At 35.0% G+C, this 18545-nt stretch overlaps 1 protein-coding gene across 1 annotated transcript in view; it reads left to right on the top strand.

Annotated features, from left to right (window-relative positions):
* LOC129005531 (tRNA (uracil-5-)-methyltransferase homolog A-like) overlaps positions 1 to 18545 on the top strand; it is a 61774-nt gene that overhangs the window by 31809 nt on the left and 11420 nt on the right. The window contains exons 6-7 of the mRNA XM_054434442.1: positions 2574 to 2827; positions 4608 to 4836. Coding sequence (XP_054290417.1) covers positions 2574 to 2827; positions 4608 to 4836 — 483 coding nt within the window. The remainder of the gene's footprint in view (positions 1 to 2573; positions 2828 to 4607; positions 4837 to 18545) is intronic.

Here is an 18545-nt window from a genome sequence, read left to right as displayed (position 1 = left end):
TGTAGCCTAGGGGGACACGAATCAAGATTCTTCTTGAAAATTGCTACCAGTGGTTTATGGTCCGTTTCCACAGTGATGGTTGATCCAAATATGTACTGATGAAAACGTTCGCAGCCAAACACCACGGCTAAGAGTTCCTTTTCAATTTGGGAGTAACGTCTCTGCGTTTCATTTAACGCTTTGCTGGCATAGGCTACAGGCAGATTGTCTTGTAGCAGTGCACTACCTAAACCATTTTGAGAGCTATCTACAGTCAGTACAATAGGCTTGCTTACATCAAAGAACTGTAAAACAGGTCTGTTTGTTAACAATGATTTAAGTTTTTCAAAAGCCTTTTGTTGTTCATGTTGCCAACTAAAAATACAATCTTTTTTTAAAATAGAACGTAGAGGTGTTGTGTGCTCGGATAGGTTAGGTATGTACCTATTTACATATGTCACAAGACCTAAAAATCGTTCCAAAGACTTGCGGTCTGTTGGAGGTTCCATACAGGTTATTGCTCTGATTTTACTTTCATCAATGTCAATGCCATTTTGTGTACATTTATGCCCAAGATACTTAATTTCTGTTGTGCCTATTTTACATTTCTCTTTATTTAGCTTAATATTTTCAACTCTCATTTTGTCTAAAACTAACTTTAGTCTCGCATCGTGTTCCGCTTTTGTACGACCCCACAAAATAATATCATCAACGTAAACCTCGACCCCTTCAAATTCATCAAAGATTTGTCTCATTTTTTGCTGGAACACCTCACTAGCAGAGCATATACCGTATGGCAACCTCAGAAATTTGTAGTGACCAAAGGGGGTATTGAATGTGCATAGATCCGAAGACTTGGCGGTTAACTTCACATGCCAAAACCCATTTTTACTGTCAAGAGTACTGAAAAACTTAGCTCCAGCCATTTTGGCGGAAATTTCTTCAAAAGACGGAATTTGGAAATGAGGCCGTATTATTGCAGCGTTAAGATCTTTCGGATCTAGGCACAGTCGCATATCTCCATTGTTCTTAGCAACTATGACTAACGATTGAACCCATTCTGTAGGCTTAACTACTTTCTCAATTATTTCATGTTTGACCAAATTGTCTAGTTTCTTTTTTAATTTAGGTTTTAATGCATAGGTTTAATTTATAGGTTAAAATTTTAATTTATAGGTTAAAATTTTAATTTATAGGTTTAATTTAATGCATAGGTAATGATATATATAAAAGAACTTATTATGACAGTAACTATTAGAGAGTAATACTATAGACTAAGCAAAAGCTATTTTTTATCAATGGTAATAAACAAAAAATGCTTTCTGTTACTAAATCTTACAAATATCTGTATTATAGTCCAGGTTTCATTTGATTTCTATAACTAATAGCCTACTGTATGTGCCTATTAAATTATTCAGTACAATGTTCAATCTACAATTAATTGTTTTGTTTAACACTAAGGGAGGCTACTTGTAGGCCTATTTAAATACTTTATTTTGAACATAAATTTTGAGTATTTTTGACAGAATGTTTGTTTACAATTAACAGACAAGATTAGAAAATTTAATATTCTTTAATTTTAAAAATTTATTTTTCCTTTACCCACTGTCAAACCACTGGAAATTGAGTATGCCCACTGTTACAAAAACCACACCAACTAAGAAAAATGGTAATAAACTTACAAAACTAAAGATGAAAAGGTAGGAAATAAAATTTAAAGTTGTAGAATAACCTACTTTATATTGTAATTGCAGCCTTAATAACGAATAGATGCAAGTATTAAGTAATTTTAGCCAAGTATTGTGCAATATTACTTATCAATAGGGATTAATGTAATTAATTTTTAGATAAATTAATATATGCTCACTTACTTATTTGTTGTAGAAGTGGAAGTTCATTTATGAGCTATATTGTTGTTGTTTTAAAATTATTTTTCTATGCATTCTATTGATATGTTACTGCACAAATATTAATAATTAATTAATTTATAATCGTACTTCAGCTTGTAACAAGGTTGTTTTACAAGTTACATGTTCTAGGCCTAAGGAGTTACTTAAACTTACACATCCTATGATCTTTTTGGTTTAAACTCGACTCAAACTCAAGAATCATAGTTTTTTTTGCCAATTACTCGACTAGACCAGAAAAACCTGTGCTTGCACATCTGTAAAAACGTCCTTTATAAAGTTTTAAGTATTGTATACTAGCTGTTACCCACGGGCTTCAACCCGTTTGACTTCATAAGTATTACCGGTAATATAACTATTGATTGGTTAAGTTAAGCTGAAATAAACAAAACATATTACAGCATTAATTTTAATAAGAGTACCTGGGGACCGAGCTTTGCTTGGGGAAAATCATTCCCCCACTCTGTGATGCCAGCATTTACTACTTCCTTCACCATTTCCTACGTCATGGACATGTTTCCATCCCTTCTCATAGCATTTCAGTATTTCATTTCAGTTCATTTCTTAGCTTTGTAATTTCATTAATTAAAACTGTACTCTGTACAATATTGTAAATAAAATCTGCCATTTGATACAGCACATTCCAAAGTAATTATTGCTTTACCGTACACATTTATTTTGCTCCAGGTGTTTGAAGAGTTTGTCAGATCATTGTCTCTGCCAGTGTTTGATCCTGAGACCTACACCGGCCACTGGCGTCAACTGACCATCAGGTGGGCGACTCGCACTGATCAGCTGATGCTGGTCGTCGGAATACACCCGCAGCAGATGACCAATGAGGAGAAGGAATCGTTCAAAGAGGGACTCAAAGACTTCTTTACTGCAGGGGAAGGAAGGGCTTTGAACGTGACATCCCTTTACTATCAGGAGATTACAAAAAGGTTGCTATTATAATGAGAATTTCAATACCAGTTTTTTACATCCTTAATACAATTACTTAACACTCACTCCTAAGTTGTATATTATGTAAAAATTAAAAATGAGCGCAATAATCTATTCATTTGACTTTTTTTATGAGTCTCTTAAAGCCTTTCACACCCTATGTTTGACTAATGGATAATTAACTATCAACTAATACCAAAGTGTACCATTATAAAAGTATGGATTATATGTCCCAAAGCAGTGTGAGCAGTTCAATTTCTGAGCTGACCTGACCCTAGGTCATCAGCTAGAATAAAGGAGCACCAAGTCAGAAAATCAAGCTCGAACCGACCTTATACTTCAGCGACATTATTGTAGACGTTTTTATGAAGATTGCACGGTCAAAAAATTTACTCCTTAATTTATACTTAAAAATCTACACCAAAATTGCAGGCGACAGTAATAATGCTTCCGCTACAGTGGGAGCTGTTCCCAATTTTTCTGCTATTGCAGAAGACAATGATCATGGGCGTTTTCACACTACACAGCACGTCGCCAGCACAGCGCTGGCCCGTCGACGTCGGTAATGTTATCATATGAGAGCGTACACACCGGTGCTGTGACGGTGACTTACTGGCGACGTGACGGTACATGCTGGCGAGTTGCTGGCCCCCTGATGTCGCTGTTGCCGTGCAGTCACCGTCTGTCAGTAGTCTCAGTCAGTGTCAACATCACAGCCCTGGCCTGAGTAGTACAAGGTGCATGCTTCGTTTGCAATATGGAAAAAGAAAGTGTTACGTTTAAGTACTACGTCGTCTCGCTCACTCAGCTTGTAGAGTCTAAGCCCTGTCTTTGGGACATAACTAATGAGGACAATATAAACAAAATTATTAGAGAGAAGGCGTGGAAGGAAATATTCCAATTTATGGAAGATGGCTATGTTGAGCTAAGCATAATAAATATAATCTTTGATTAGTCAGCCATGTTGCTTCTACCAAATCTAAAAAGCTGACTGCACTTACTGCAGTAAAAATGTTGTGCTCTTAACGTGTCGTTGCTGTCAAGTGTCTAAAGACCCCTGCCGTTGCAGTGCTGTTGCTGTTGGTGTTGCAGTGCTGGCGACGTGCTGTTGACGTGTGCTGTGTAGTGTGAAAACGCCCAATGTCTACTTGACTGCGGGGGGTGTCCAGGATTTAGAAGTTATCGTGGAAGACAAAGATGATGTTTATGTGACTGCGGGAGATATTTAGAATTTAGCTATGGTTAATGAAGGCAATGATGAAGTTATTGTGGGTGCAGGAGATATAAATGTTTTATCCGTAATCACAGAAGACGATGATAATGATGTTTCGGTGACTGCGGGAGGAATTCAGGATATTGCTGCATTTGTGGGAGATGGTGATTTAAATGTTGAAGGTCATTGTATAACAAGGTGCTGACATTTACTTTTAAGATTTCTTTTTAATAGTAAAACTGTTTACGAAGAAACGTTTTTTATAACCTACAACAAGTTTCTATGTAACATAGATTAGGTACTAGATATCAATATGTTCAAGAGCCAAAATAGATATTTCTCTTAAAATTTTTTAAATATTTTAAAATCTACATCATAATATTAAATTTCATATTGAAAAGAAGATTTGTGACAAGTAATTTGCTATATATTGAAACATCTTAATTCATTATCCAAAAAGCTTTGCTCAAACTATAAAAAACTTATAAAAAAAGTTTGAGGCTCAAACTTTTCTTCAAAAGCTTGGCTAGACCAATAATCTCAAACTTGCACATCTCTGTTGGTAGACGGAGCGGGGAGGAGGAAGTGCTCCACCTGGTGTCAGGAGAGCCTCAGATATCAGAGCAGCTGTGTGGGCTCTGCTTTAGCATCTCTCCTTTGTCTTTCTTCCAAGTGAATACCGAAGCTGCGGAGTTGCTGTACGATGCTGTGGGTACGCTGACACAGCTGACTGTGGAGACTACACTAGTGGACGTGTGCTGCGGCACTGGCAGCATCGGACTGTCACTGGCCAAGGTAGAGATGGAAAATAAATACCATTACTTTTTAGTAATAGTCAGGAACGTTTCTTAGTTTTTTGGTAATAGGCAAAATAACACTATTATATTGGTCATTAATTATTTCCCCTTCCAGCGTTATTTCACTTGTTCGGGTGCTACGACGTTTTAAAAATAATATAATTCTCAGTAAACAATTACCTAGCGTTCGATATTAATTAATATAATAGGACGACACGGTCAGCGTAATTTCACTACCTCATTCTAACGGTTCAGAAAACTTACAAAAATAATAGGGTATTCTCAGTAAACTGTACCAAGGTAATAGGTGACTCTTCAGTAACAGTGTTATTTATCCTATTACGTTATTCTTAACATCCATCTGCAATCACTGAGGAACAAACAAGGGGAACATGGCAGTTTGAAGAGACTGCAGAGAGGTGTATTGACTAAACAAATGTCAATCAATGGTGATGCTTTTGTAGTGTAAATTATGGATATTGGATATACATTATTGCTATGATTTATACAGCAATCAAAGTCAAATTACAGGGTGCCTAGTAGTCGGGAAAAACGTAAAGTTGGGAATTAGTATTGTATTTCAAAACGGTCTTGAAAAGTCGGGATTTAGTCTTTATTTTGATATCAAAGAAGGGAATTTTCATGATTTTGCCGCGATCGCGCCAGACGACGATCACATTTCCGTGACCGCGGGAGATGATGACGTCTACATGGCCGTGGAAGATATTCATGAGTTTGCCGTAGGTTGCCATTTTTGAGCACTTGGGAAAATGGCGGGCGGCGACCTATACTCAACATTTGACCGCCAAGGGTTAATAATACTTTATGACATAAAAGGGGTTGGTGTAGTATGACAAAATTATTTTGATAATTTGGTTGAACTAGAAAAATTGGTATTGGTATCAAGAATCAAAAATCAATAGATTTTGGTATGAACACATCACTAACTGTTGAAAAAAACTAGCCTTGAAAAATCTGGAATCAGTCTCGAATTTTAAAATAGAAATAAACTAGACACTCTGAATCAAGATGATGACAATTGCTGCTTACAAATACTGCATGTTACTCTGAAAGGATAATCAATTGCAAAAGCAAATCAGAAATCTCATTGTAGGATTTGATAAAATACCATTCAAAAAATGGTTAGATTTTGTTTTTGATACCAAATCATGGCTTACCTGTACACATGAGACAGACCATCTGTATTTACAAGCACAATAGGATGATCGTCAGATTGTCTGTTTGGTTGGCAAAGTCCACTTTCCTCTGCATCATCAGCAGGACAACAACACTGCACTTTTTAAAATAGTTTTAACATAATAATTGTTCAAACTCACCTAAAACTAATGTTTAATTCAGACTATTTTATCTATACAGGGTGAATAAAAAGTCAAGACCCCCCCCTCTAATATTTTTCCAAGTAAATATACAGAGATATCCTTTTGGTGGTCGAGTAATCTCAGCAGGAAGTTTTATTTTATCATTTTGAAATTTTTTAGTGTCCCACCAAAAGGGGGATTTGGGGGGCAACTCAAATATTTTAAATGTAAACCCCCTTCAAGTGACACCTCATTTTGAAGTGTTTAAAAAAACTTAAAGAATGGTGAAAATTAGAGGTCGCTATCTCTTCTCTATCCAAAATGGTAGCCCGTCAAATGTTGTGGAAAATCAATGGTAAAATTGTTAATATTGGCTGTCATTTTGGATAGAGAAGAGATAGTGAGCTCTGGTTTTCACCATTCTTTAAGTTTGTTTAAACACTTCAAAATGAGGTGTCACTTGAAGGGGGTTTACATTTAACACATTGAACCCTAAGCCCGAGTATAGGTCGGGGCATGACGTAAGACACACTGAACTAACCCCGAGTATAGGTCGGGCTTCAATATTAAATTCCATAGCAACGTAATGACGTCACATTTGCTATTTTTGTTATTACGTAACCATTTCTTGGTCTTCTGGCTTCGATTGTAATACCCCACAACCTCAAAAAAACCAGCTGTTTGGTAACACAAAAAAAAGATCCAGCTGTCTGCAGCCTTGCATCGTATTGCTTAGTGATGACGACGACGACGCTTTGTTGTTGTTGTCTGCGCTAATGGCTGTCTTTGTTTACAATTGTTTATGTCTTCAATAAAGTGAATGTTTTCTGTTTTTTACAAGTATTATGATTGCGTAATAGTTCTTGTTATGAGCAATACCTTGTTGTGGATAATTTTTGTTGTGTTTAGTGTAAAATATGAGCGATATATTTGATAAAAAAATGTTGAGTCATATTCGAGAACTCTTATCAGAATCAGACCATAGTGATGAAGAAAATCAATCTTTTAGTGATAATAATTACTTATGTTCAGGACCTAGTTCTACTACAATATCAGTAAATGAAAACTTGAATGATCCTATTTATGATTCTGGTTCGGAAGGTGAGTTTGTTGTAAGTAATTTAGATGCTTTTCAAAATGAGGTTAGTGCTGTTACATACATGGTTGATGAAAATGATCCTGATGAGTTGGTGTTTTATGATTTACTACCAAGTGACATAGAAAATGATGACTGTCAAAATGAATCAATTTCAGTAGTTGAAGAAGATGAAAGTAGAATCTTAGGCCCAATTAGATGTAAATATAACCCTACAATTTACTCTGATGAAGAAAATTGTGATGAACCAGAAACAGTTCTAGACACTACTAGGCCTACAGATGGTATACCATTTAGGCCTAACCCTCTTGAAATTAGTCATGAACAACCACCCAATCAGCCTAATCATAAAATCTGCAAAAACAGAAAATTACTTAGGCCTAATAGTTCGATAGTTTCTTCGGATGACAAACTGTGTGATCCTGATTTCGACAATGTTGACAAAGATCCAGATTTTCTGCCTAGTGATCGTGAAGATAATATCTTACAGCCTTCAGCTACTTCTTGTTTAGGTTCTCTTAGGCCTATAGTAACCAACCAAGTAAAACGCCGGTCTAATAGTAGGCCTACTAATCATAATCGTAAAACCAAAAGACAACGATCTATATCGCCAAATGAAAACTTACCGGATAATGCAAATTTACCTGTGCCAAATGAAAACTTTGAACCTGAACCGGAGCAGACTCAACCAAGGAAAAAGAAGAAAAAAAAACCCACTGATGAGGAACTTGGATGGCGGTTGGAGGACAACCCACCACCACTACCAGCATTTGACGAGTTAGGCGCTGGTGTTACGGCTGCTATTGATGAGAACTCAACTCCATTTGATGTGTTTTCTATATTTTTTCCTGAATTTTTTATCAAATCATTGAAGTCAGAGACAAATAAATATGCCAAGTCTATAACCGATAAACTCAGAAGATCAAACAAATTGAGGAAAAATAGTGTCTGGTCAAAATGGACAACCGTAAAGCTTTATGAAATTTACCATTTTTTCTCGATTGTATTGCACATGTGTGTTGTGAAAAAACCTAAACTTAGTGACTATTGGTCAACAGACAATTTTATAAAATCTATGTATGCTCCGTCAGTCATGGCCAGGGATAGGTTCCTAGCAATTTTGGCAAATTTTCACATCAACGATAATTCAACATACATCCCATTCAACACTCCAGGCCACGATCCGTTACATAAACTAAGACCATATATAGATCTTTTGCTGACTTCTTTCCCAATGTGTTTTTCACCGTACGAAGATTTGACCATAGACGAAGGAACTTGCGGATTCAGGGGTAGAGTTAGGTTTAGAGTTTATAATAAAAGTAAGCCTGACAAGTACGGGATGAAATTATATGTTTTGTGTGATGCATCTACAGGATATGTTCTAAAATTTGAAGCCTACACTGGTAAGTCTGACTCCAGTAATACAGTTGTAGCTCTATATGAGAGATTGTTGGCAGATTACCTCAATAAAGGACATACTATTTATAATGATAGATTTTACTCTTCACCAAAGCTTTTTGACTTTCTCTGGGAGAAAAATACTAAAGCAGTTGGTACCTGCATGAGCAATAGGACCGAGTTGCCCAAGACTGTCACTACTAAAAAGCTACAAAAAAATGAAACTGTTTTCATGAGAAGAAACCATTTACTCTGCATAAAATGGAAAGATACTAGAGATGTCTTAGCTCTATCAACAGCTCATAAAATGACTACATCAGAAGTTACGGTGCGTACAAAACAAGGGATGTTGCAAAAACACAAACCAGATCTGATTTTGGATTACAACAATAAAAAAACAGGTGTGGACAGAAATGACCAGTTTATTTCCTATTACCCTTTCAAGAGGAAACAGATGAAATGGTGGAAAAAAATGTTCTTCCACTTGTTTATGATGTCAATTGTCAACGCATTTATCTTATATCGAAAAACCAGACCTGCAAACCTGAGACCCCTCTGTCACCTTGAAAAATTTATAATAGCAATTGGAAAATCATTGTAAAAGCAGGGACTTTATTACAAGAAGAGGAAACTGCAAGAGCCACAAAATCTGATCGACTTATTGGACGTCATTTCCCTGACAAAATCCCCTCTACGGACAAGAAAAAAAATCCTACAAGAATTTGCAAAGTGTGTTCGGAAAAAAACAAAGTTTCTACAGGAAAATCAGGAAGAAAAGAAACTTCTTGGTGGTGTCCAGAGTGCCAAACACCATTGTGTGTGCCTGAATGTTTTAGACTGTATCATACCAAAGCAGACTATAGTAAAGCCTAGGCTAGATGTGCTTGGGAACTGATACGACAACGACATTTCAATTTCTCGTGTTATAATATGTAAGGTAAGCAATATAACTATATACATGTATATATTTCCTGAAAGGGCATGTTGTTCTCTTCAATTTCACATGATATAAATGCCATAATTATGCTAAAGTAAATATAAAATACTTTTTTAATTAGGTTAGTACTTGCGGTTGCAATTTTTGTTTTTCTCAATTTTTTTTGTTATTTCAAACTGAAACCCTGTAATTTATAGCCTGCGGTAATGTAATAAAATATATGTCATTTAAAAGCTTATTATTTTCTCTTTAATTTGATATATTATTTTCCAGAAAAAAAGTCTTTTTTACCAAGCTACAAATTTTTAATAATACCCTAAAATTGCCCAGTAACGCCCATACTAAGGGCATTTTGCGCCCAGGGTTAAAAGTGTGAAAATTTTTGAGTGTCCCCCAAAAGGGGGGATTCGGGGGACAACTAAAAATGTTTCAATTGAAACCCCTATCAAGTGACACCTCATTTTGAAGTGTTTAAACAAACTTAAAAAATGGTGAAAACCAGAGCTCGCTATCTCTTCTCTATCCAAAATGACAGCCAATATTAACAATTTTACCATTGATTTTCCACAACATTTGACGGGCTACCATTTTGGATAGAGAAGAGATAGCGACCTCTAATTTTCACCATTCTTTAAGTTTTTTTAAACACTTCAAAATGAGGTGTCACTTGAAGGGGGTTTACATTTAAAATATTTGAGTTGCCCCCCCAAATCCCCCCTTTTGGGGGGACACTCAAAAATTTCAAAATGATAAAATGAAACTTCCTGCTGAGATTACTCGACCACCAAAAGGATATCTCTGTATATTTACTTGGAAAAATATTAGAGGGGGGGGGGTCTTGACTTTTTATTCACCCTGTATATTAATTTGAAACTGTTTTTCTTTGTGACAGCTATTTTGAGAGAACGGCTGGGCGTAGAAACTCGGTAGGGGTGTCTAAAGAAAGGTCCTGGTCTGTAGATGAGCCATCAAAAGAGAAACATGGAGAATTCCCTCGGGGCTCTGCCCCAGTGGCCTTTAAATTCCCATCCCATGTTATTCTTAAGGAGGAAAACGAGGTTTTTGTCACAGCTAATTTGAGAGAACGGCTGGGCGTAGAAACTTGGTAGGGGTGTCTAAAGAAAGGTATTGGTCTGTAGGTGAGCCCTCAAAAGAGAAACGATGTAAATTTCCTTGGGGCTCTGCCCCAGACGCCTTTAAAGTTCACTCTGCAATTTTGTTTACATTTCGACCATATGGATAATTTTACACTACTTTTAATGAACCAGCTGTTAATATTAAAATTGTATTCAAAGGTCTACTGAAACTGTCAAAATTAAATGTTTACATTATTATTTATGATTTTAAATGGATTCTCCACTGCATGTTAAGTTTTTTATAGTTTCAACAAAATGATGAATTTATGATACATTTTAAATGTTTTGTTCAAAAATCTATGCTTTATTGCTCTTAGAAAATTTTAAATTATGAAATAAGTGTGACTTATCAATTTCAAAGGAACATATAACTATTCCTTATCGGGTTAGCTTATACATATTGTAAGGTTGGCACTTGCCTTTTTTCCCTACTTTCAATCACCATTTATTTTTAAATTCAAGAAAGAACACCTGAGATTCATTTATTGGTATAACAGTTTTTGATAATCGGGTTGAAAATTGTGTCATAGATGAGTACGTTGAGGATGAGAGCTGTGTTCAAGTTTTACGGAGTCTATGGTTTTGGTAAAGTAGGTGAACTAATGTCAATTCAGGTATTTAAAAAAAGTGTACACAGTTTTTACTTTGATGTACACATGTAGCTAGGTTGAACAACGCATCTAAACCTCACTACATACAAAACATTCGGAAACACAACAGTGTCATCACATCTCATCGCATTTGCATAATTTGTTACCAATGCTGGACTAGGTTATGGATTTGGTTCCGCAAATGTCCAAGATTTGTGATAAAATTTCCTACAATTATGGTTCATTCCAATCCACGAAATACATGCACAGCTTTATGTGATCTATATGGCCAAGGCAAAACTACCCCATAAGTTAATGAATTATCAAGTAAGAACAGGATGATTAAATACATGGCAAGAGAAGGATTTAAAATTGCTGAGATCGAAGTAAGAATGTTACTGCTTTCTGGAGAATCAGATATTTTTATCAAAAAAAAGATGAAGATTTACTTATAAATCCGGATACAATCTGAATGATTTTCCTAAAGCAGATGGAATTAGTGGTTAGTAATAAATATTGACTCTTTCCGTAACATGATGGACTAATTATATGAACTCATTCTCCCATATAGTGAAAGTGGCTTTGGTATGAAACAAACTCATGAACAAACAATTATAAGACTCCTAAAAAACCTTTTGGGCAACCTAAATCCGATAAAAAGAAAGGTAGGAAATATTGTGTTAAACGAATTCATCAATCACGTTATTTAGGGAACACAATCGTCATACTTATTATTGCTTATCCTCCCTTCATATAACTAAGATTTTAATGACTTCACTCTATCCAACGCAGTTAGCTGAATTTACATAACACCTCAAGATTAACCGGCGATTTCGACGGGGTTCCACTAGTTTCCTTTACTGCAGAAAATTGTATAAGCTTGACAAAAGCCGAAATCACAAACCAAACTTTTGGTCACCTAATATCATAATACTAACCTAATAATTTACCATCACAGTACTGGGTCGCCGGAATTCTACCCCCGGATATTTACCCCCATGAAAAAACACCTACGTCATTTTGACGTCACGAGGGGCGGGGCCTATACACGGTCGAGGAACTGCCCGCGACTGGAAATCTACCCCCGGACATATACCCCCGGACATCTACCCCCGGACATCTACCCCTGGAAATCTACCCCCGTGGTCAGCTCTGCCACGTATCGGCCAATATTCATTGTTGTAATTGATTTTATTAATTGCTTTATGTAAATCAACGGCTCTTCGGTTAATCATTACCCTCTAATATCTAGTACTAGCTGGCCCGACAGACGTCGTCCTGTCCTATTGTGGTTTTATGTTAAATGCTCGTTCATTTTCAAGATGAGCTCGTTCGCATGGCTCAATCACGTCTTGGTTAAAGTTCGTTCGCTACGCTCTCTCACCTTTAGGTTGAAGTTCGTTCGCTACGCTCTCTCACCTTTAGGTTGGAGCTCGTTTGCTACGCTCAATTGCCTTCTGGTTAGCTCGTTCGCTACGCTAACTCACCTCCAGGTTGAAGTTCATTCGCTACGCTTACTCACCTTTTGGTTGCAAATTAGCTGTTGTCATAAATAAAAAACAATAGTGCTGCTCCCTGTTGGTAAAACCTATTAACTTTTTAATGCTTTTGAACATCACAGAATCAAATTCTTTAGTTGAACCAGCTGTAAAGATTCTTTAATTCCATTTAAATAGAGCACTCATAAGGTTAACATGGGAAACTCCAGAGTCACTGGGGCGGAGCCCTTTTGACGGATCTGCACCAAACTTCACACAAACCACCCTTGAAAAATGCTTAATGCCTGAAAGTTTCATTACAATCTGTCGAGCGGTTTCGGAGTCCATAAAGGACAAACAAACATACATTGGATTTTATATACAGGGTGATTGGTACTCAGTGTCACAAAAATTTTTTGGTGTAAGAACAAAGTAAATGAAGTGTGATGATGCATATCAAATGTTCCAAGTCTAAAAATTAACTTCACAAAAAATTATTTTATGTTTTTCAAAAATAACCATGCTTTTATTAAACTTAATACAGCGATTTCTCAATTACCTGTATATGGATTTGAGTAAATAATGTCATTATCGTGTTCTACGTTAAATTTTGAACAAGAATAATAGAAAATAACGGAGGTTCAGTTGTAAAAACTTCATTGTAAATAGATTCAAAGATAGAAATTAAGATGTTTGATAAAAATTTAAAAAACAATGATCTATTGCATTTTTCACACCCTGTATACAAGAAAGTGTCGGAATATGTTAAAAACTGCGGCATTTTATAAGCTTTCCAACCATATGCTACACCATTGAGCTTTATGTCTGCTTATTTACGCTTTAGTGGTTTGAAGACTACAAAGCATGGTGTCTTTAACATTTAAAACATAGAAAGTGGGCATGTATTAAGCAAAAGTTGTATTTTTGTTTCAGCTTGAACAGTAAAAACAGTAAAAAAGTTACCTGTTTTCTGGTATTCAAACCACTATAACAAACAAAAAAATATCTAAACCTCAATAGTGTAGCATATGGTTGGAAAGCTTATAAAATGGCGCAGTTTATAACATATTCCGACACTTTCAAACATCTTGATTTCTATCTTTGAATCTATTTACAATGGAGTTTTTACAACTGAACCTCCGTTATTTTCTATTATTCTTGTTCAGAATTTAATGTAGAACACGAAAATGACATTATTTACTCAAATCCATATACAGGTAATTGAGAAATCGTTATATTAAGTTTAAAAGCATGGTTATTTTTTAAAAACATAAAATAATTTTTTGTGAAGCTAATTTTTAGACTTGGAACATTTGATATGCATCATCACACTTCATTTACTTTGTACTTACACCAACAAATTTTTGTCACACTGAGTACCAATCACCCTGTAGCCTATATAGATTAAGCATGTGATATGTCATTGTCTTGTTTAACATTTTCTATCTTCCTATTGAAATAAGCTGTAACAGCCCTTTTTCACCCGAACTACTTCACCGATTTTTATGATTGAGGTGTAATTTTAAATCTTAAGATTCAGCGCAACACAAAATGGTAATTAAAACGATATTTTGATAAAGGGCTTCAAAAGTTTGACCCTTAAGCATTTGATTTATTTCCAGACAGTGATTTAAATGATTGACCAACTTTCACATACAGTAACAGCTACTCTGTAACCTTTACCGGGAGGCAGCGCAGGTGTTCAAATATTTTCAAACCCCGGCATTCCGAAACGGACCTGATAGCATTTCCTGTTCTTCCTTGGATTGTTGTTAATAGGTTTATGAAAGTATTCTAATTTTCTTAAGGGTTTGTCTGTCTACCTGATTGGCACAACATTTTCTTCATACTAGTGAATGCCCTTTTCTAAGAGTTTTTTCTCAGAAGTTTTAATATTAAGAAACCCCTTTTCTGCGACAAAATACTTGAAACTGTTTGCAATATTTTTAAACTATTACAGTTAGATATTCATCAAAATAAATTTAATTTTTTAACGTGCGCCTAAAATAAATGTACTTACTTTAAATTTTATACCATGATAGTGCATGTAATAAATTGCAAACCTTTGCTCATTGCATGGAAAGCTAAACATTGTACACCAAGCCATTTCAATCAACAATGATATATACCTAAACAAAATCATAAACATTTACACTAGGTGCAACTTTGTTAAACTAGGATTGTTTTCATGGCAGCGAAAGCCAGTTGAGTGGAGCGATCACGTTTCATGGTATTTAATAAAGCAATAAATAAACAAATTGTTATAGATATAATACAAAATACAACTATTTCATCAATTTAACGGTAGAAATTTAACATACATTTATTTTAGGCGCACATTAAAAAATCAAATTTAAAGGAAAGAAAATGTAATTTGGTCTTCCAGCATTTCGCTTAGAAGTTTTAATTATGTTCCATACTGATCATTGATGTCCCATCCTATATCATACGTTAATATCTGGTTGACCGAGCGGTGCTCGGGGGAAAATTAGATTTATCGGTTTGGATTTTTGAAATAAAGCATAGTTTATTCCATGAGCAATTTGTAATCAATTGCAATTGAGGCAACTTCAATTACACTTTATTTGTAACATTCCAAAACGGTATGAAATGGCTTACAGGCAGAAATTGAGATAAGACTTGTTTTGGCTTCTTTAATGTATAAAACGTAAAAATAACCAAAAAAGATCATAATTCTGAGCAATGTACAGACAAAACTCTAATCTATAATATTAAAACGAAACAGTGTTATTTTTTTTCACGATTCTGAATCAACCACTCGACGGATTTTCATGATGTTTGTGTTGAAAGAAAGATAATTTTGAGAACTAGGGAATGTCGAAGCCATAATTTTAGTTTAGGGTCCCAGTTTTTTAGAAATTAAGTTTTAATCTTTAAAAAGTCTAGCAGCCGACGCTAAGATTCTAAACTAGCTTTTGGCATAAAATAATCGGTGGGGCACACGGAAGATTTCTCAGGTGCCGTTTGACGTCACTCTGCTGACGTCACTAACTGCTGCGTCTGAAGAAACAGACAATTTTATAATTTTCTATTATTAAATTAAACTGTCATAACCTAACCAAACTAACCAAACGTGCTGATAATGGAAAAATTGAATAAAGGTTCTAACTAACTAATCTAAAAAATAGTTTTGTTCATAAAATATAATTATAATTGCCTAAAATTCAATTTTATAATTTTTTAATTATAAAATTATTTTGTCATAACCTAACCAAACCAACCAAACTTGCTGATATGAAAAAAATGTTGATAAAAAGTTTGTGCCGCCGGCGGGATTCGAACCCGGAACATTCGGATTATCAGCCCGCAACGCTATCCACTGCACCACCGAGGCCGATGGCCCTAACCGTATCGTTGCGGTATTGGTGTTCCCTCAAAGTGACGTCAGCAGTTAGTGACGTCAAACGGCACCTGAGAAATCTTCCGTGTGCCGTTTCGTAAAATAATTTGCTTAACATAACAGCTGTAAACATTCAGCTTTTGTGTCACAAATTCAGCATTTGGATAAAAATGTAAAGACATACTTAGGGTTGACTTATTTATACTATGTGTAATGCTAATCATTGATACGTTCAATTCTTCTGTAAGAGGATGACAGATTAATTTAATATACATAGTAAAATACTAGGATGTTCAAATTATTTTTTAAAGCAATCTTTGTAATCTTCGATTTGTTTCAGAGCAATATAATTTGTTCTAACTAACAGCTGGTTAGTTATAAAAATGCCCTATAACACTATGAGGTTATTTACTCGGATTTTGTCATTGATTATAGAAAATAAGTAAGATTAGTAGACCACCGAGATAAGTAACACCATCGATGTGTACAAGTCGAGGTTTTGTACACGAGTTAAATAAAAAAGATATGCAGATTATTTTACTGCTCAACTTTTTTGGAAAGGTTAGAAAAATCACAATTTTTACATGTTTGTTTTAATTCATCTTGGCAGCTTTTTGTTTACAATCAATGTTTTTGAATGCTTGAACTTTGTTTGGATTAGGCCCGGAAATATTGATGACATAAAGATGGAGATCAAGAATTCTCAGGAATACGATTTTAAATTACCACCACAACCTCAGACGGGTGTTATCCAAAGATATACAGATGAATGACATAGATTGAACACAACGTCATCATTGACCTAGGATACTGCAATTAGAGTAACCATCCTTTTATGAAATCTAAAAAAGTTGTTTGGCGTGTGTTTAGTTGTGGTTACGTTTGGAGGCGCTGAATATTTTATAGAGTAAATAAATGAATATGGGGAATTACGATGTACATTGATTCAATGAGGGTGGTTTAATTATCAAGGATATTGGAACTGATAGTGGAATGGATAATAAACATAGACAATTAATTACGTCACTAGCTTTACAATCGTTTTTACTTGTTAAATTCTTTCAACATATGACCAGTTCTTTTGTTCAAATGAATATTATTTTTGACTCAGCTGTTTACAAAACAAACTAATATGTTGTTGTTTTTACTTTTCTTTGTTTACACTTATTTATTTAGCAATTGATGCAGTGAAATTGACATAAAGGATGTGTGTGGACGATTCGTTTAATGATGTCAGGACACCAACGTTATAGTTATGTGTACTGTGAATTTTATTGGATGTTTTAGTTTTATTTTAGGCAGTTTCAATTCAGACCTACTGGAAATTGAGTATAGTATGAGTAATTGTATTGTGGTGATATTGATTATGGAAGAGGTAGGTATGCGATGGAAGGTGATATCATTGACTAGGCCTATACACTTCTCAATTGATAATTACTCTTTCTACTGTAGGCTGCAATAAAATTTGTCTTTATACGTGTAAACTAGCTGTTCTGAATTATAGGCCTACACCGTTTTAACTGACTACTCCCGTACGTAGGACGGGCTAACACCTCGTTTTATTTAAATAGATTTGTAAAACCAAAAGTAACGATCAGCTGATGTTAAAAATACATTCCCTATCCTGAAGTGTACCATTTTATCCTTTTACATTACCTTCAAATTGATCCGTTATTTCCCAACCAGCTTTGACAAATATCATAAAATATGTTTATGTTTTATTTTTTTGTCAATTAATTCCTTGTGTAAACAACTAGACTTTTAGGCCAATGCAAAACTCCAGATAGTGTATACGGCCAAGGGATTAGGCTACTTCCTATTACTAGAGGGGAATTGATAATGAAATAATTAATTAATATATTGATCAACCAGTGGCAGGCTTTTTATCAACATTTAATTGCATTGTATTTTTGCCTCTAGTAATCAGAAAATAACCTCCTTCAATGATATGTATTAAATTTCTCGATCTGCCCTCATGCATACGCCGTTAGCTGTTACTGTATGTGAAAGTGAAAGTTGGTCAACCATTTATATCATTGTCTGGAATAAATCAAATGCTTAAGGGTCAAACTTTTGAAGCCCTTTATCAAATATCGTTTTAATTACCATTTTACGTTGCGCTGGATCTTAAGATTTAAAATTACACCTCAATCATAAAAATCGGTGAAGTAGTTTGGGTGAAAAAGGGCTGTTACAGCTTATTTCAATAGGAAGATAGATAAATGTTAAACAAGACAATGACATATCACATGCTTAATACTAGATATTAGAGGGTAATGATTAACTGAAGAGCCGTTGATTTACATAAAGCAATTAATAAAATCAATTACAACAATGAATATTGGCCGATACGTGGCAGAGCTGACCACGAGGGTAGATTTCCGGGGGT

Source organism: Macrosteles quadrilineatus, unplaced genomic scaffold (assembly GCF_028750875.1).
Source record: "Macrosteles quadrilineatus isolate MER2022 unplaced genomic scaffold, UCM_ALF_1.0 Scaffold_1__1_contigs__length_201487025, whole genome shotgun sequence".
NCBI classification, from domain to species: domain Eukaryota; kingdom Metazoa; phylum Arthropoda; class Insecta; order Hemiptera; family Cicadellidae; genus Macrosteles; species Macrosteles quadrilineatus.
The sequence above is the reverse complement of the archived record's forward strand: the minus strand, read 5'-3'. Positions and strand labels throughout refer to the sequence as shown.